Raw genomic sequence first — 20,849 nt, forward strand, 5'->3', positions numbered from 1 at the left:
GAGGAAGAAGGGCAAGTGCCTGCTGAGGGCCTTGAAGGGAGCTGAGACAAGCTCCATGGTCCCAAGGCATTGAAGGCGTGGTCACTGCACACCTAGGGAGGAGCTGGCAGCTGAGCAGCAGGAGCTGGAGTGGCTGGTCCTCCCTGGGGCAGGATGAGAAGACAAAGGGGTTGAGTATAGGAGGACAGGCACAAGCTCTATGGAAATGAAAAGCTCTGCATATCCGGAAAAGGACTGGCCCTGGGCTGGAAGCCTGGGCCAGGCCCACTGTGCTGTTTCCCTTCTGCTCATGTCACTCAAGACACACTAGCCAATCAGAGCCTTGAGGCAGAATTGTCAGCAGGAAAAGGAGGGGAGTTATTCCTGGTCCCATGCTGCAGGTTCCACTCTGTAGCTGAACGGGCTTTAATGCTTCGGTGTGATGTGCTGAGGGCAACTGCTGTGTGCTGTGAGGGGAGCTCCCGCTAGCTTCGAAGCCGAGACATGGTGAGCACAGGGTCACTGCCCACAACCAGGAGAAGCAGAGAATTGAGCCCCAGGAGCTGGTGCAGCGGGTCCTCCCTGGGGTGGTCCTAGTCACTCTTTGGACCAGACTGTGGCCTCTGAATGGGGACTAATCATGGTGTTCCATTAGTTAGCATAGTAGCTATTGTCATTGGTTTCTATAGTCTATATATTAGCATGTGTGCAGCCGGGCTCTACGCTGAAAAAGAGATCACGCCACGTGGCAGATCCATACTAGAGGTTTTTTTTTTTTTTTTTTTTTTTTTTTTTTTTTTTTTAATGGGAAGGGAATACCAAGACAGTCTTTGGAGATGGTTAGGAGATGGCTTGGGTCTACCTCGTCTAGTGCAGAAAGTGCACACGCATGCACACAAGGTGCCCACGTGGCTTAATAGACCTGAATCCTGCCTGCTGGTGCTGGCATGTTTCAGAAGACATGCTTCCTGGGCCGCTTTTTATTTTCCGTTTTCCCATGGTTTTCAGTGCCTCTAGGGGTGGCTCCATTGCTGCCTGTTTACTAACACTGTATTTCTTCTTTTTTCTTTTTGTTTATTTTCTTTTACTGAGACAGAGTTTCTCTGTTTAGCCCTGACGTCCTGGACTCACTTTGTAGACCAGGCTGGCCTGGAGCTCACAGAGCCTCTGCCTCCCAGAGTGCTGGAATTGCAGGCATGCACCACCACACCCTGCACACTGCTATCTTCACCCTTTTTTCATTCTGTGGAGAGTTCTTCAGTTTCCATGAGTGTCTAAGCTTTCTCTTGTGTCTGTTGGTGATGGTGTGCCCCATTTATCCTTGGTGATCTGATACTTTACAAGGGTCACTACAACTTCTTTGTAGTTGTTGAGACTTGTGCTGTGTTTGGGTATCATCAGTTTTGGAAAACGTTGCATGAGTTGCTGTGAAGGGGGTATATTATTTTCTGTTTGGATGGAATGGTCTGTAAATATCAGTTTGGTTGTTTTGGCTTTTAACTTTGGTTACCTGGGGTAGTTCTCTGTTTATTTTTCCTAAAGGACCCGTGTTTTGGTAAGAGAGAGATACTGAAGTCTTCTACTATTAGTACATGAAGGTCTATGGTGATTTAAGCTGCACTTTCTTTTTTTTTTTTCGGTTTTTTTTTTTTTCTTTGAGACAGGGTCTCTCTTGGCTGTCCTGGACTCACTCTGTAGACCAGGCTGGCCTCAAACTCACAGTGATCTACCTGCCTCTGCCTCCCAAGTGCTGGGATTAAAGGTGGGCGCCACCACGCCCGGCAAGCTGCACTTTCTTTTACAATGTTGGGTGCTCTGGTGTTGGGACATAGATGTTAAGAATTTAAAAGGTATCGTGGTAGACTTTTCTTTGATGCAGTGTCCTCCCCATCTCAATGACTATTGGTTTGAAGTGTATTTTTTAGATGTTAAAGTGGCCATAGCAGCTTGATTCTCTTCATTTGCTCAGAGTCTCTTTTTGCCGCCCTTTGCCTTGAGGCGATGTCTGTCCTTGCTGTTGAACTGTATTTGTTGTAGGCAGTAGAAGGACGGATTGTGTTTTAGCCTCCATTCTGGAAGCTGGAGTCTTTTTATTGGTAAGTTGAGGTCGTGGTATTGACAGATATCAATGAACAGTGATTACTAATCCCTGGTGTTTTGTTGTTGGTTGTGGTGTGTGTGTGTGTATATATGTGCATGGCCCAAGTGTATGGCATGTGTGTACACCTTCTGTTCTTTTGGTTTTGCTCATGTGAGGTTATTTATGTCCTGTGTCTTCATGGGTGTAGTTAACCTCCAGTCGGATTTTTCTTCTAGCACCTTCTGTAAGGCAATATTTGTAGATAAATGTTGTTAAAACTTGACTTTACCTCATAATGTCTTATTTTATCCATTTATGGTGATTGAAATTTTCTTGTATAGTAATCCGGGTTGTCATCTGTAGTTTCTCAAAGCCTGCAGCACATGTGTCCAAGCCCTTCTGCTTTTAGAGTCTGCATTGAGAGACAGGTGCAATTCTAATAACTCAGCCTGTATGTGTCACTTGGTTGTTGTGTTTTAATTTCTGTTGCAGCTTTTCATATTCTTTCTCATGTCTAGTGTTTTTATTATGTGGCAAGGGGATTTTCTTCCTGCACCAATCTATTTGTTATTTTTCATGTTTTTTTTTTTTTTTTTGGTTTTTCGAGACAGGGTTTCTCTGTGTAGCCTTGACTGTCCTGGACTCACTTTGTAGACCAGGTTGGCCTCGAACTCACAGCGATCCGCCTGCCTCTGCCTCGCGAGTGCTGGGATTAAAGACATGCGCCACCACGCCCGGCTTTTGCATGCTTCTTCTACCTTGAGAGACATCTTCTTTAAGACAGGAAATTTTTCTTTTTATGGATTTATTAAAATATTTTCTGGACCTCTGAGGTGGTATTCTACTCCTTCGTCTATTGCAATTAGTCACAGTTTTGGTCTTCTCATAAGATCCTAGAGTCCCTGGATGTTTTATGCCAGGAAACCTAGGTTTTATCCTTTTTTATTTTTTAATGATGTATCCATTTCTTTTATTGTATCATCAGTGTGAGATTCTCCCCTCCATATACAATCTGTGAGGGAATCCTGCCACTGTAGTTCCTCGTTGTAGTCCTAAGACTTTCATTCCCAGGATTCCTCCATTTTCAGCTTTCTTTATTGTTTCTATTTCCATTTTTAGATTTTGAAGAGTTTTATGTCTTCATTCAAATGTTTAGTATATCTTGGCTTTATTTAAAGGGTTGATTGTGTTTTCCTGGATCTCTTCAAGGAATGTATTCATTTCCTGTGAGGACCTCTGTGAAGCTTTTTTCTTGTGCCTTCAACTATGTTGGGATACTCAGGACCTGCTGTGATAGGATAGCTTGTCCTTGTTGGTGACTTCATTCCTGGCTGTTATTGATTATGCTCCTATGCTGGTATATAGGTATGTGGGTTTGATGTGATTATTGGTGTAGGTGTTGATTTCTGGGTTTGTCTTGTAGAGGTGGGAGTATTATTTCCGGGTTTGTGTTTCCTCCCTGGATATTCTGAGAGTGTCTTGGCTGAGTTTTGGCCTTTTTACTGTCCTGCTTGGCTGCTGTGTTCATGGAGGATGCTTGCTGTCCTTAGAGGCTGGGAAGAAGGAGTACAGGGAGAGATGCCTTTAGGGATCCACAGCAGGTGTGGATGGGATAGGCGAGAGGAAGGTGCCTCTGGTGTCCAGTTCAGTGCTTGGGTCAATTGTGAAAATCAAGGTCTGAGCTGAGAAGATAAGGTTGTAGATCTGTTGACAGCCTACCTGGGCTTTGGTCAATCATGGAATGTGATCCATCAGGAATGTGTCTGCCCAGATAGTGGCTTGGACACAGAGAGGAGGCAGTTGGGTATGGTCTGTGTTCTCTACAGGAGACATGGTTAGTGGGGAGGAAGCTTTCCCTGGTATTCTGTACAGTGTGTGAGAATTGGGTGTGTGGTAACAGATATTGGGATGTTGTTGGGCAGACTACCTGGTCTTCTGTCCATCATGGCTTGTGGTTGAGCAGGGTGTGTGTGCCCATAGTTAGTGGCTCAGGCAAAGAGATGAGGTAGGAGGAGAAGGGCAGATGGGGATGGTTTGTGGTGATGACAGGAAGCATGGACAGGGGGAGAGGAAGATGCATCTCCAGGAGCAACCCTGAGTAGTGACTGGGTCTCAGGTACCAGAGAGTGGGGAAGGTCTGGATGCATCCCACCTAGTCCCATGCACAATGTCTTCATAGTGAGCCATCATGCTCTCAGGGATCAATTATTTACCACAATCAGCTCAGTCAGGGGTTGTCAGGGAACAGGGTGGTAGACAAAGCAGTTCTTTTTTTTTTTTTTTTTTTTTTTTTTGGTTTTTTGAGACAGGGTTTCTCTGTGTAGCCTTGGCCATCCTGGACTCACATTGTAGACCAGGCTGGCCTCGAACTCACAGCGATCCGCCTGCTTCTGCCTCCCGAGTGCTGGGATTAAAGGCGTGTGCCACCACGCCTGGTGACAAAGCAGTTCTAACTGACCTTTGATTGGTCCTGGCCAGCTTGTGGCCAGGGGCAGCTGTATATGTAGCTGGGTGTCACAGACAGGAGGACAGGTCATAAAGGTTTTTCTTGGCAAAATTCCAGAGGCCTCTGACAATCCAACATGATCTCCAGACATCTAGAACAACTGTGGAGGCTTTGATTTTTTTTTTTTTTTAATTTTTGAGACAGTGTTTCTCTGTAGCCTTGGCTGTCCTGCACTCGCCTTGTAGACCAGGCTGGCCTCGAACTCACTGCAATCTGCCTGCCTCTGCCTACCAAGTGCTGGGATTAAAGGCGTGCACCACCCCGCGCGGCAAATATTTATTTATTTATTATTTATACATATTCTCTTCAAACGTACGCCTGCCTACCACAAGAGGGCACGAGATGTCATTGCAGATGGTTGTGAGCAGCCATGTGGTTGCTGGGAATTGAACTCAGGACCCTTGAAAGAACAGACTGTGCTCTTAAGCTCTGAGCCATCTCTCCAGCATGAGTCTTTGATTGACCAAGTTCCAAAGATCTCTGGCTGATCACTACTATCCCTAAATATTATGTATGGTCCAAGTGTAAAACTGTTTAGAAATCTGCTATTTCTCCTAAAACTGTTTTTTCTCTTTATTTCTCGGCCCTTAGAAATTTCATACATGGAAAACTTTTTCCCACAGAGAATATTGAAATGGCATCTTGCTAAAGTCTTAAGAAAATAGAGTTTGGCTGGGCGTGGTGGCGCATGCCTTTAATCCCAGCACTCGGGAGGCAGAGTCAGGCGGATCGCTGTGAGTTCGAAGCCAGCCTGGACTACAAAGCGAGTCTATGACAGCCAAGACTACACAGAGAGACCCTGTCTCGAAAAACCAAAAAAAAAAAAAACAAAAAACAAAAAACAAAAAACAAAAAAACAAAAAAAACAAAGAAAATAGAGTTTTTTGCTCTGACTGTGAGCACCCAAACAGAAACTGCAGGAAAGAAAGTTAGGACCTTGACACAACAGTACCTGGCTAGGTACTGTTACTTGTAGAAACATTTGTTAGAATATGCTTTGAGAGCCCTAGAAGGGAGCCTGGATCATCGAGTTTTACAGATATTTTATGACAGAGGCCCCCTTGGCAGTTAGCCTAGGCTTGCATAGCACAGCTGTTGGTCTGAGACTGGAAGTAGGTCAACTTTTTCTTTCAATCATATTTAGCTCAAGGTATGATGATGCTATGAGCATCTTGTAAACACACTGGCAGTAGCCTGGGGAAATGTATGATTAAACTTTCCTGTGTATTGTTTAAAAAAATAAAGATCGGGTCATGCTACCCATTGCTTGAAAATTGTTTGATTTTTGTTGTAGGTTACAGAACTCCGAAATGGATTATTGACTCTTTGGATGATTTTTACTAGTGGCTCATTAAGGACCACACTGTAAAAAAGTAACAAATGGTGTAGAAATAAACACATGTCTGTGATTTGTAGGGAAAGAAGAGCAGTAGGTTGTATCAGATGCGGTCCAATGCTGAAACCGAGGCAGGAACTTTCAAGGAGGTGGTCACCATTCCAGGGCAGGCACTTGCTCTGGATTGGAAGTCTAAGAAGATGCCCTAAGGGTGACACTTAATCCTTTTAAGTCTTGAATTAAGGGAAGGGTAGGCCAAGTTATTTCTAGTCCCAGGAAGGAACTTCCTACAAAACCTGCTTTAACTGTGGTCCAAGGAAGGTATGAGCCATCCCAATATAGAAGCCAAATTGACAGGAGCCCTCACCCATGCTATACTGTTCCTGGAAGGAAGAAGCTTCTTCCTCTTTGGTTTCAGTTCAGCACTATTCCTGCTCTCTATTTCCAGAGTCATAGCCCCAGTGAGGAGACTGTGAGAGTTCATTGCCTGAAGGCATAAGGATAAGAAAGCCTGGTTTGTATTTGGAGACCACAAGATGTTGAGTTAACTGAGCTATGAGAAGTCAGCCATGGAGAGCTGCATGTAGGGAGTGGAAGTAACCAATCTGAGAGATGTGTGACCGGTTTCAGGGATAGGGACATCTAAACCCTTTGAGACTGAAGGCGCATGTATCTGAGACAGAGATAGAGGATTTGTGCTTTGCCTTCTATCATGGTTTCTTGCCTTGGTCCTATCTTCCCTCATTCAGCACACATTCCTCTATTTGAAATGGGAAGGGCTATTCTATGCCAGTGAAGATTAGAAAGTTATAGCTTGTTTTCTGAATTGACAAGATGTGGCCATCAAGAGATTGTCTAGACAGTCAGAAGAGACTTTGGACATATGAACAGTGTCCAGGCTGTTGGAGACTACTAGGATCATTAAAGTTGACTAAATGCATTTTCATCATGGGATGACCATGAGCCCAAGGTGACAAGAGTCAGATGGAATAAAAACACAAACACTCCCAGAAAGGATGATGTCTTTGCACACTTGTTTGTGATTTGTGGGTTATGGGAGGAGCTTATGGAAGTTTTTGTAGTTGGACCCTCTCTAGATTCCTTATTGGGGATGTAACGAGTGTCTGTGGACTCACCCCACTTCCTGTCTTCCTGTCTACTGTGTTGTGGTTGAAACTCATCAGTTTCCTTCTCAAGCCCTCACCATTGTAGACTATTCCTAAATGACGTAAAATACAGTAGATGCATTTGCAGTCCAGTGCTAAGCTAATTTGCTAGCCAAAGTTGTTCTAATGTTAGTTTTGTTGTTGTTGTTTTTGAAGACAAAGTTTCTCTATACATAGACCAGGCAGGCCTCCAGCTTAGAGGTCCACCTGACTCTCTCCAGAGTGCTGGGATTAGATGTAGGCCAACTTTGCTGGCTTTTGGTTTCTTTTCATGTTATGTTAGTGGCTGATGTGCCTGGGATGTAGGTTCTTGTACTTGTCAAGCATATGCTGTTGTGCTGACCTTCATCCACATGTTGGATATTGAAATTTGGCAGAGACTATATATTCTCTTTCTCAGGATGGCATGTGTTCATGACATTAATACTCCCTGAGCCTCTGAGTTGTTAGATTGCAGGTGTGTGGCATTCTTCCTACATGTTGTGTTTGTCTTGAATTTTTTTGATGAATATGAGTCTTTGCCTATGAGCATGATGATGCAATGCAGGCTTTGATCTTTTTAAAGCCTGCTTTAGAGCTGGAGGGATGGCTCAGTGGTTAAGAGCACCACCTGCTCTTCCAAACTTCCCGTGTTCAATTTCCAGCAACCACATGGTGGCTCAAAATCATCTGTAATGTGAGGTAATGCCCTCTTCTGTCCTGCAAGTGTACATGCAGGCAGAACACTGTATTCATAATAATAAATAAATATTTTTTTTAAAAGCCTACTTTATTTGGGGCTCATTAATGCCTCTATCACCGTGTCAAAGCAGCAACTCACATTAGGAGAGAAAAGGGCTGATAGGGACTATGGAGGTCACCTTCTTACACTCAGTTCCTTGGAGGGAGGTTCCACTCTTAGCTATCAGGATTCCAGCTGATCCCTTCATCAGCAAACCCAAAATTCAGCAAACGTGAGTGCAATGGCAACAGCGGAAACGTGGAAGGGGTCTAAGGACTGTATCTCTCTAAGAGCATCTCAAAGCAGGAGCAAATCTGAGCAGCATGGCAATATAAAGTGATGCAAAAGGGATTGATCTTTCATATTTGGACTATATTTTCTCTCCCATAGTCCATGCAGGATGTTATTCAACTGGCAAAGAACATTTCCCCACATGAGGCAGTTCTTTTTCTAACAGACAAACAGCAAACACCCTCACACAAGACAGTTTCACATTCCACGCTTGGGATCAAAACAAAAACATGTTTACAGTGCACCCCATGTGTGCCTGGACTTCACAGTAGTCGGTAGGTGGCCTCAGAACTCGTGAACTTGGAATAATGGGTAGTTGTGAGCAGCCATGTAAGTACTGGCCATTGAACCTAATTATTTGCAAGATCATCAAGATCTCTGAACTGCAGAGACATCTCTCCTGCCCCTGTTACTCATTTAATATCAACCCTTGCACCCAGGCGTGGTGGAGCACACCTTTAATCCCACTCTCAAGGATGCAGAGGCAGGTGGATTGCTATGTGTTTGAGGCCAGCCTGGTCTAAAGAAGGAAGAACAGAACAGTGAAGGCTACACAGAAAATACCTGTCTCGGGAAAAAAAGGGAAACAAAATGGAAACCAACATTTATATTGCTAATATTTTATCTTGTTGTGTTTGAGGTGGAAGCAAAGAAAACTCACTATAGCTAGAACAACTGAAAATGAAACCTTTATTTCCTGAGCACAGGGATGCGGCCACATTGGGATCTGACCTGCATCCTTGAACAGAGACTGTACAATATTTTTAAAGGATGGGAACAAAAAGCTGGAGGAAGGGGAACCAGAACATTGTCCAATCATATTTTGATTCAGGGGTTGAGCCACGAAGTTTCCATCAATGAGGATAGGAGTGGCCTTCTGGACCTGGGAACATGAACCTGATTGGCCCTGCCAACAAGATGGAGAAGTTGTCCTTGAGTACCAGGCTTGGTCAGGATGTAGGCAGAAGCTATAGTAGGGAGGGAACACATGGGAAGGGAAGTGAGCTTTCTCTTGAAGGCTGTATTCACAATGCAGCAATTTTTATCTTAAGTGTTTGGGCCAAGAAACATTTGTTCTTGAAACTAGGAAGAATTTACAGTAGGGGGTTTCCAACGGAATGGAGGCAGCATGGAGATGCTCTAGGCCCCTCAACCTTATGAGTAGAGTCTGCAAACAAAAATGAGAATACTGAGAATCAGTTTCTTTCCTTGGTTCCCAAAAATCTGCCCATGTGTAACATGCATTTGCTGTTAGTACGATCTTATCAGTGTTACAGTTTAAGCTGGGCACTTCAGGAATCTGTCAGATGAATACAGAACTAGAGTGAGTGTGCAATTCTTTGTAGGAACTTCAGTAAAGTCCTCTGGGGTCTTTCTGTTTCATTCCTTGATTTTTGTAGAGGAGTCAGGTCTTAATAACTACCTTTGTGTGTCCCTGAACTCATGGCATAGACCAGTCTGTCATCCAACTCAATGAGATGACCTTGCCTCTGCCTCCTGAGCCCTCTTATTAAAGAGATTATCCAGTAAACCAGCTTGTCCTTTTTTCTTTTCTTTCCTTTTCTTTTTTGTCTTCAGTAATAGTTCATACAGTTTTTCTGATGTGGCTTCAGGACTGTTGACGCTTCTCACAATCCCCCCCCCCCTCTGTTATTTTTCATTTCTCTTGAAAGGCTACATCCTATTTAAAGAGTTCAAAAATGATACAGAAGAATCTTATTCTATTTCCTAGGTGACCTAAGTCACCTAACGTGACCTGCTGAGGACATTAGAGCTTCTGTGTCAGGAAATAAGTGGAAGATGCCCAGAATTATATGAATTCTATGTCAGAGAATTATACATTTCCAGTGTGGTCACTATCATGCTTCCTGTTGTACACATGTATGGGACATTTTAGGGTGCAGTGAACTTGGATGATGTGCATGTGAACTTCACTCGGGAAGAGTGGGCTTTGCTGGATCCTTCCCAGAAGAATCTCTACAAAGATGTGATGCTGGACACCTATTGGAATCTCACCACTATAGGTAAGACTGTGACAATTTTTTGTATTCAATTTTTAAAATACAGGGCAACTGTTTCATTGGTATTGATGCTGTTTTGTAATTTGAATTGAAACTGAGGAGGGATGAGGTGATTAAGTCAGGCATGGTTATAAGAGTCACTGAAGATAGTATCGTAAGTTTGACCTAATTTCCAAAGATATATCATATATTTTCTGGTACTATGTTTTAGGATACAATTGGAGAGACCACATTATTGAAGAACAGTGTCAAAGATCTAGGAGATATGAAAGGTAAATCTCATGTGGAAGCTGATATGAATATGCATCCCAAGAAAATATAACATGTCCTGCATATATTAAAGGAAAGCACTGCTTTATGTGTATTGGGGACAAATACATTCTCACAAAACCATGTCCATGAAGGTCTTTTTTTTTTTTTTTTTTTTTTTTTTTGGTGTTTCAAGACAGGGTTCCTTTGTGTAACCTTGACTATCCTAGACTCACTTTGTAGACCAAGCTAGCCTGGAACTCACAGCACTCTGCCTGCCTCTGCCTCCCAAGTGCTGGGATTAAAGGTGTGTGCCACCACACCTGGCTCCCTTAGTGTTATCCGTGTAGCATGTATCTCAATGTGCACAGAAAGTACACCTATGGGATAAGTGATAAGTATATGTTCAAAACTTTCTAATAAGCACATAGTCCATAGTAAAGCAGTTTAGTGAGGGGACAGTTTGTGAGAGTCAAGAAGGTTGTTGTGGAGAAACCTTAATCCTTACACCACATGTCTATGAGGAACAAACATCAAAGTGTGTGACTGCAATGTGGAGCCCTTTCAATTGTTATTGTTTTTTTAATAGCTATATCTTATGTCACATTGGATACAGGCCATGTGAGCAAAGCGGTATTAAAAGAAGCTCCGTACCTCTGTGTCCCAGAACAAACAGAAGCTATGTAGTAGTCCCCACTTTTGAGTAGACTTTCTGAATGTGATGCAAGTTTTCCGTTCACTGGTTTTCCAACTTCATTAGAACCATCCAGAGACTCACGATGCAGAAAATCCCTATGAGTACTAGGAATGTGGAGATTCTTTTTGTTCTGGTTCACCTTGTAAATGTATGACTCACACCTTAGGGAATTTTATGAATGGAATCAGTGTGGTAAAGCTCTGAGTTCTTTTTGTTTTCTTTAAGTACATGAAAACCTATAGAAAAAGGATGCTACAAACGTGAACCATGTAATAAATGCTCTTACCATCACAGTTTTCTTCAAAGTCTCAAAACAACTCACAAAGAAGGGGAGCACCATAAATGTAAACAACGTGATAAGATCTGATTCTTTTTTATCATTAGACCAAACTCTAAAATTTATTCATACAGATAAAACGATTCATAAGTGTACTGAAAGTGATAAATTCTCAAATGTGCCCATTATCTTTGCAGGAACGAGGGAAATCAAACGGGAGAAAAACCCTTCGAATATCCTGTATTTGATAAAGCCTTTACATATCACAGTCATCCTCAAAGAGTTGAAAGAGTTGATACTGGAGAGAAACTGTATGAATGTATCCAGTGTGATGAATCCTTTACACATCTAAATAGTCTCCAAAAGTATAAAAGAACACACACTGGAGAGAAACCCTATGAATGTAAGCAATGTGGTAAAGCCTTTGCACAGCACAATAATCTTCAAAGTCATGAAAGAACACATAGTGGAGAGAAACCCTACGAATGTAAGCAATGTGGTAAAGCCTTTGCCCAACACAGTCATCTTAAAAATCATGAAAGAACACATACTGGGGAGAAACCATATGAATGTAAGCAATGTGGTAAAGCCTTTGCACAGCACATGAGTCTTCAAACTCATGAAAGAACGCATACTGGAGAGAAACCCTATGAATGTAAGGAATGTGGTAAAGCCTTTGCCCAACACAGTCATCTTAAAAATCATGAAAGAACACATACTGGGGAGAAACCATATGAATGTAAGCAATGTGGTAAAGCCTTTGCACAGCACATTCATCTTCAAAGTCATGAAAGAACACATAGTGGAGAGAAACCCTATGAATGTAAACAGTGTGGTAAAGCATTTGCACATCAAAGGAGTCTTCAAAATCATAAAAGAACACACAGTGGAGAGAAACCCTATGAATGTAAACAGTGTGGTAAAGCCTTTGCCCAACACAGTCATCTTAAAAATCATGAAAGAACACATACTGGAGAGAAACCATATGAATGTAAGCAATGTGGTAAAGCCTTTGCACATCAAAGGAGTCTTCAATATCATAAAAGAACACACAGTGGAGAGAAACCCTATGAATGTAAACAGTGTGGTAAAGCCTTTGCCCAACACAGTCATCTTAAAAATCATGAAAGAACACATACTGGAGAGAAACCCTATGAATGTAAGCAATGTGGTAAAGCCTTTGCCCGACACAGTCATCTTAAAAATCATGAAAGAACACATACTGGGGAGAAACCATATGAATGTAAGCAATGTTTTAAAGCCTTTGCACAGCACAATAATCTTCAAAGTCATGAAAGAACACATAGTGGAGAGAAACCCTACGAATGTAAGCAATGTGGTAAAGCCTTTGCCCAACATATTAATCTTAAAAATCATGAAAGAACACATACTGGAGAGAAACCCTATGAATGTAAGCAATGTGGTAAAGCCTTTGCACAGCACATGAGTCTTCAAACTCATGAAAGAACGCATACTGGAGAGAAACCCTATGAATGTAAGCAATGTGATAAAGCCTTTGCACAGAACATGAGTCTTCAAACTCATGAAAGAACGCATACTGGAGAGAAACCCTATGAATGTAAGGAATGTGGTAAAGCCTTTGCCTGACACAGTCATCTTAAAAATCATGAAAGAACACATACTGGGGAGAAATCATATGAATGTAAGCAATGTGGTAAAGCCTTTGCACAGCACATTAATCTTCAAAGTCATGAAAGAACACACAGTGGAGAGAAACCCTATGAATGTAAGCAATGTGGTAAAGCCTTTGCATATCTCAGTAGTCTCCAAATACATAAAAGAACACACAGTGAAGAGAAACCTTATGAATGTAAGCAGTGTGGTAAACCCTTTGCACAGTACAGTTATCTTCAAAATCAAGAAAGAACACACTGGAAGAAAACCACATGAATGTAAGCAATGTGGTAAAGCCTTTGCACAGCACCGTGATCTTCAAAGGCATAAAAAAACATGTACTGGAGAGAAACACTATGAATGTAAGCAATGTGGTATAGCCTTTGCTCAACAAAGTCATCTTCAAAGTCATGAAAGAACACATGCTGCAGAGAAACTCTATGAATATAATCAAAGTGGTAAAGCTTTTGCACAATACAGTAATTTCCAAATACATAAAAGAATACACAGTGGAGAGAAGCCGTATTAATATAAGCACTGTTGTAATTCCTTTGCATATCTTATAGTCTCCACGTACATAAAAGAGCACACACTGGAGAGAAACTCCATGAATGTAAGCAATGTGCTGAAGCCTTTTATGTCACAGTGATTTTCAAAGGCATGAGGGAACACACACTGGAAGCAAATCCTGTGAACATATCCAATATCGTAATGACATTGCACATCATAGTAGTTTCCAAATACATTTTGAAAACTGATGTGGTCAATTCAGAAAAGTGTGAATAAGGTCACTGCATTTAAGAAGCATATTAAAATACTTGATTGTGTAGGTATGCCATTCATTGTATATAGGTCTTATAATTCATAAACAAATACCCTGTGTCTCAAAAGAAAAATATTTGTTATATATTTGAAGTTGAGCATGGTAAGGATTGTGTTTGAACTATTATAAACAGTACTGTGTTAAAAAGACCATGCTGACTTTGTATATTTAGTACTATGAATAGATTGGTTGGGTTTTGGTGTTGTAGAGCTCACATGCTTACACTCAGGGCTTTATTTCCTCTGGTGGAATTACTTTATTAAAGTGACCCTTTATTTTCTTAAGTAACATGTTGGTGCATTTTCTCTGTTGCTTCTAGCCAAGAGCTTTCAGTTTGACCGTCGGCAATGTCACATTGTGTGAATGTTGTTGCCATACTTCTGTAAATAGTGAGTTGTTCATTAGCTGTGCACTGCTTCTCTCTGTCTTAAAACTGGCATTAAAATCATAAGCCTCTTTTCCCCAGTAGTGTAGGCTTTGAAAACGACTTTAAGTTATTGATGCATTTCATATTTTTGCACAATCTATATTTCAAATTACATCCCTTCATCATTTTTCTAAATTCATTTAGATTAAATCTTGCCTTAAGCGCCCAAATTGCTATGCCATTAGCTTTAATGTACATTTATATATTTAATTTAGTTTCAAAATCAGGTTCTGTGTAGTAAAAAAAAAAAAAGTCTCCCAATACGTAAATTAACACATAGCAGAGAGAAACCTAATGAAAATCTCCAATGTGGTAGAAAGTTTGTGTATCACTGTAATTTTCTTTTTTTTTTAAGATTTATTTATTTTATGTATATGAGTGCTCTGTGTGGATGTACACCTCCAGGCCAGAAGAGGCCATCCGATTACATTATAGCTGGATATTGAACTCAGGACCTCTGGAAGAGCAGTCAGTGGTCTTCACCTCTGAGCCCTCTCTCCAGCCCTCACAGTCATTTTCAAAGGCATAAAAGAATACAGATTGGAGAAAAGCCCTATCGATGCGGTAAACCCTTTGCATGTCACAGTAGTCTCTCAATACATAAAAGAACACACACTGGAGAGAAACCCTATGAATGTAACCAATGTGATAAAGCCTTTGCATATTGCAGGCATCTTCAAAAACATGAAGGAATTCATACAGGAGAGAAACATGAGTGCAATGAATATGATGAAGCTTTTGTACATTCCATCATGAACGAATTCATAAGGAAGAACAACCTAATGAAAGTATTTACATGGTGATGCCGCTGTACATTTCTATAGTGCTCATCATCATGAAGGAAGTTGTACTGGAGAGAAGTTCTGTGAATGGAAAGAATGAGGTAAGGCCTTTGTGTTATGGGGTCTACTGATATCCAACACAACTCACACCCCCAAGTCAATGAAACACACAACATACATGGGAGCTGAACTACAACACAAAGACCTCCACCCCTGAGCCAGAACGTTAGAGAGCTTTTACACTTGAAAACCATAATCATCTGAGGCAAGTTACAGCTACATTTTGCCACCCGTCAGGATTTAGGGATAGGGGCTTTCTTTATGCAGGTGATCTTTGTCAACTGAAACCAGATGTAGGTTTACAGTCTAACCAATCATACCTATTGGATTATTGTTTTGTTTTGTGTGTGTGTGTGTGTGTGTGTGTGTGTGTGTGTGTGTGTGTGTGTGTGATTAACAAGAGGCATTATGTTTTGAGGAATAAAAGATGAGTAAGAGAAGCTGTGGTTGGGAAGAGTCATTACTCCGCCCTCCAGTGGAGTCTGTATTACAAATACTACACAGGCCTGAGGCCACGACCCCTCAAAAGGTGAGAGAGTCCTGGACTGGCGCTCTTGTTTCTGCCAGGAGAAAACCTGAAGTTCTTTTCTTTCATTGTGCTGGCATCTGTTCTTTCTTATTACCTCTACTGCACTCCCAAATCTGGACATTTTAGCAGGAGCGTTCCTTTGAGACGACCTGACCTTGACTCGGGATTGCAGCCAGGTGCTGCCCAGGTCCAGAGTAGTTCTGCTTCACTTCCTCTTATTGAAAGAGGGGTAAGTAGACATTAATCATTAGTTAATAAGTTATATTATGGCTTACAAAGAAAGAGTGGATTTCAAAAATTCCAAATCATGATGCTCAGATGTGAGATAATGGAACTAAAGAAAAGGAAAAAAACTGTCGTGGCACACAGGTGCTAGGCGCAGGTTTTGTTAGGGGTAGAACGTTGATGATGTCTTTGCTGTGTGTCTGTACCTTGTATTGTTTCATTCAAAGTTGTAGTTCAAAAGATGACAACACAACAACTTTGCATTCTGCACCTGAAGTGTGTGTGCCTGATTGCTCACTGACTTCCTTGAACCTGCTCTGTGGGAAAATGTAACCACAGCGCCTCTGCTTTTGAGATGTATGTTTAACAACTGAGACTACTTAGCTGCAAAATACACTCAATTTTGAGTTGCTCTGTTTGTTACTTGCCGATCTCTGTTCACCAATGCTTCAAGACCTCCCAATCCCAAGGACCTATCCTCAACAGAGCCGCTTTGTACTGCACTGAGGTCCAAAGATGAATAATGGAATCTGGTCAGCTATTGTGAAGTCCACAGCTCCCCTAGGACCTGGGAACTTGAGCTTAGTTTCAACCTATGATTAAATGGAGGCTGTGTTGGTTGGTTGTGTGTTGCAGCTTGTCACAAGCTAGAGTCATCAGGCGTGGAGAAGCTCAGTTGAGAAAATGCCCCATTGAGATCCAGCTGTAAGGCATTTTCTCTGTTAGTGATCCTTGGGGGAAGGTCTATTGTGGGTGTTGCCCCCTTTGGGCTGGTGGTCCTGGCTTCTCAAAGAAGGCTGACTGAGCAAGCCAAGGAGAGCAAGAAACTAAGCAGCTTTCCTCCATGTCCTCTGCATCAGCTTCTGCCTCCAGTTTCCAGGCCTGCTTGACTTCCATGCCTGCTTGCCCCAGTGATAGAATACAATCTGGAAGTGTACCCTGAATAAACTTTTCTTACAACTTGCCTTTTAGTCATGTTTGTTTGCAGCAATAGTAACACTAGGGAAGACGTAGGCTGACAACAAAAAAGCAATACTTTTTTTTTTTGAGACATGGTTTCTCTGTGTAGCCTTGGCTGTCCTGGACTCGCTTTGTAGACCAGGCTGGCCTTGAACTCACAGCGATCTGCCTGCCTCTGCCTCCCGAGTGCTGGGACTAAAGGCGTGCGCCACCACGCCCAGCTAAAAAAGCAATACTTGAGACAGGCTTTCCCCTCCTTGTTCCCAACATTTGTAAACCACTGTCATCTTCAAATAAATAAAAGAACATACATTGGAGAAAAACCTTACAAATGTAATCAATGCGGTAAAGCCTTTTCACAGCACCCTTACCTACTAATGCAGAAAGAACATGTAGTGGAGCTGTGTGCATAGGAATAAGCGTTGTGGTAAAGTCTTTGCATGTAGCAGTAGTCTTGACAATATTGAGAAGAGGCCGTGCTGCAGAGAAAACGATAATTGTAGTCGGTGTGATAATATTTTGCACATCATGGTTTCTGTACACAACAGTAAAATCTTTAGTGTGCTCATACCTTTAATCCCAGCACTTGGGAGGCAGAATCAGGTAGGTCATTGTGAATTTGAGGCCACTCTGGACTACAAAATGAGTCTCCGATAGCCAAGGGTATACAGAGAAACCCTGTCTCGAAAAACCAAAAGCAGAAACAAACACAAAACCTTTAGTGTGCAATCAGTGTGTTAAAGTCTTTGCATATCACAGTTTTTTTGAGGACCTGAAAAGATTCCTACTTTCAGGAGTCTATGACTAGAACGTATTTGGTAAGATCTTCAGCGTACAGACTTTTATTGAGTTACATAGAATATTTATTTTGGAGAAAAGAATGGGACATGCATCAACAACGTAATCAATCAGCATGATGACCCTCTCTGTTATCTTTGGACTACAAACTCCTATGGACAGTGCCCGGTGAATTTAACAATAAGGTAACTCACTTAGCATTCACAGTTCCCATCAATTACCTAAAATAATGCATCCAGATGTAAAACTTTATGTTGTGTGTTAGTGCCTTTTCTGTTGCTGTGACCAAACATAATGTCTAAGGTAACTTATAAGTTGCCTTGTAAGGTTAATTTATAAGTTGAATTTGCATTGTGGTTCATGGGATATGGGATCATTATCAAAGCAGCAATGCAACAAGTGTGACACATCAGGGGTCCAAGCAGGAACAACTTTTATAAGAACTAAAAATTAGCATTATGATACAATCAGTTTTCTTTTAACTAGGTGTCTTTTTTCCTTAAGATGGATGCCATAGCTCAATCATGTTCATAGCTGCCTTATTTGGAATGCCAACCTGGATGTCTCTCTGTGGAAGTATGGATAAAGAAACTTGGCACATTTACACTATGGAATACTACTCAGCTATTAAAAACAAGGAAATCCTGAAATTTGTGGGCAAATGGATGGAACTAGAAATGATCATACTGAGTGAGTTAACTCAGATCCATAGAGACACACATGGTATATCCTCACTTAAAATTGGACACTACCCTCTGTTTCTCTCATAGACACTATGTCCAATGTGTACTGTGTAAAGATTCAAATGCTTATTTCTTTGCTTCCCTCCCCCAAACTAGTTGCAATCTTTGTTCTGAGAATGTACTGTCTTCAGGCTGTCTAAACTTTGTTCCCCAATTGTTCTCTCCCAATACCATTAACAGCTTAACAGCCAATCACTAAGCCGAGCAGGGGATAGGAATGGACTTCCTGGCAGCTCGGGAAGGAGAAGGAAGAGAGAGGACTTAGAGGATTCAGCCACAGCAGAGGTCCAGCAGCCTCCATGAGAAATGAGCAGCTGGAGCAGAGACCTCCATACAGTGCAAGTGTCTGGGGATTCACACTGGGAGGAAGCCAGATTAACAGAGTGTCAGGAGAAGATTAACACTGCTCGGTTCTCATGCAGTCAAGCTTACTAGACAAATATAGTAGGCCAGACTCAATTATTTGGGTGCTAGCCAGTTGAGTAGAGAAAGCACAACAAACAACAGACATTTTATATTTTATAATTTTTTATTTTTTTGCACACATTTCTATTTTATTATGGCAAAAGTGAAAGTAACACCTTCTCCCCAACTGCCCTCAAAAATAACTCAGTACATAAAAAGTCTGTTTCAGAATTTTAAAAGGGGAAGGGGAAAGCCTTTACGTGAGTTTTTAGATCCTATTTTTAAAGAGTGGGGGGAAAACTGAGAAACAAACCCACAATTGCCCACACAGTGCAGTTGCCATCTTCCCTCTAGAGATCATGGCCAAGGCTCCTGAGTCCAGTTACGCGTGCGGATTTGCTCAGCTGTTTAGCTGGTGTCCATCCTTGCCTTCTACGCATCCAGCTGTACATCCAGCTCCTCAGCAGAAAGATGTTGCTTTGAGTTCCCGCACATGCCTCTACCTCCTCCCTGGCTGCCTCCACGGGTTCCTCTCCTCAGCTGCTGCATAGATGGCTCAGGTTCACATTAATGATGTCCATTTCGTCGGCCATCCCGCGAAAACACACATTTTTAGAACAGTCACTAACATCTCTCTCTGTCTATGCCTCTCTGTCTGTCGCTCTGTCTCTGTCTCTGTCTCGTCTCTGTCTCTCTCTCTCTCTCTCTCTCTCTCTCTCTCTCTCTCTCTCTCTCTCTCTCTCTGTGTATGTGAGTGTGTCTATCAGCCTCTTTGTTTTTGTCTCATGATATAAGCTCCCAGCTGCTATTCCAGCCATATGTCTGCCTGTTTCCATGTTCACCTTCAGGATGGTCATGGCCTCATCTTCTGACAGTGTACACAGTCCCCCAGTTAAATGCTTTCATCAACCTCAGGATGACAGGGACCTGTTCGGCTTGGCCACAAAAGGCAGACATTTTCCAGGACGACCCAAGAGCAGCGGCCAGGGTTAGGCTCATGAGTGCTGTCTCCTCCCACCTAGGGCCCACACCTGGCCTAGGTAGTCTAGGCCAGAAAGAGCCATTCTCTCCCTGCTAGAGTCCCAGCACAAACAGCACTGATTGGTTGGAGGGCAGGAGCATGGTTTCTAGGGAATGTATCATTGTGGCCGCTAGGGGGCAGCAGGAGCCAAGAGGCAGCCCAGAAAGAGCCCAGGTGCCTGGAAACCTGGGAAGCAGAGGATGCTGAGTAGGCTCCTTAGACAGTAACTCCACTGTGCTGAAGCAGGTGCTTCTGAGCATTAACACCCTCGCTGCCCTTCTAAACCGCTGAGCGAATTCGCAAGGTAACTGCCATCCATCCATTTGGACGACAGCCCAGGGCTGCATCCCTTCCTTTTAGCAGGCAGGATGGGAGGCAACTGTGGCCTGCATGGCAGGATACCAGCACTGGCTGGAGTCTGAGCAGAGGCCAAAGGGAGATTCCTTTTGTTCTCCAAGGAGGACTGGCAGAAAGAAATTGTCCATTGAAAGCAAGTTCGAAGCAGCTGGAGAAGGGTCACACTGAGCACATTCAAAAATGAGAAGAAGATCGTAGCCAAGAAGCAAAGTCAAGTCGAAGGTAAGGACGGGAGCAGCTGCTTGGGCCTTTTGAGTGTTGGCTTGTTGCTGTGCTCCAGGAGCGCAGTGTGTAACTAGAAATATTTGAAATGTAAATGTCTATCAAAGGTTGTTAATTTTAACGATGGATACTCATAACCACAGTGGCATATGTATATATGCACATATATATTTGTAATTTTCAAAATATGAAGTTTAACAATGCAAAGGTTGTAGGATAATGGTAAAGTGTTTGTCTGGAAGGGACAGGAATGTAGTTTCCATCTCTAGCACTGGGAATAATTAGTATATATTCCTATGACTTTCAGTGTTTACTTAATTTCATCATATCAATAACTAATTAATACCAGCAGCCATTATTTCATTAGTATACCAAATGTTCTCTGATATGGAGTGTTGCAGGACATGGAAGCACCACAGGGAACTTCCACTTTTCCTAGAAATGTGAGCTGTTTGTAGTTTTGCAATCCTGAGTAGCCATACCATAGCAACGCTCCACGTGTCTGTCACACTTGGGGTTTTTATGCTTCTACCAGGGGA

The 20,849-nt window shown here is 42.2% G+C and overlaps 1 protein-coding gene across 1 annotated transcript; it reads left to right on the plus strand.

The window, feature by feature from the left end:
• Positions 1-331: 331 nt before the first annotated feature.
• LOC311583832 (uncharacterized protein) lies at positions 332-14,059 on the plus strand. Its single transcript, XM_084757749.1, has 4 exons — positions 332-486; positions 9,977-10,103; positions 10,312-10,372; positions 11,521-14,059. Exons 1-4 carry the CDS (start codon positions 484-486, stop codon positions 12,929-12,931), a joined length of 1,602 nt encoding a protein of 533 aa, XP_084613875.1. The 5' UTR covers positions 332-483; the 3' UTR covers positions 12,932-14,059.
• Positions 14,060-20,849: the final 6,790 nt, after the last annotated feature.

This window comes from Acomys minous (genome assembly GCF_964271855.1).
Source record: "Acomys minous genome assembly, chromosome: 14".
NCBI classification, from domain to species: domain Eukaryota; kingdom Metazoa; phylum Chordata; class Mammalia; order Rodentia; family Muridae; genus Acomys; species Acomys minous.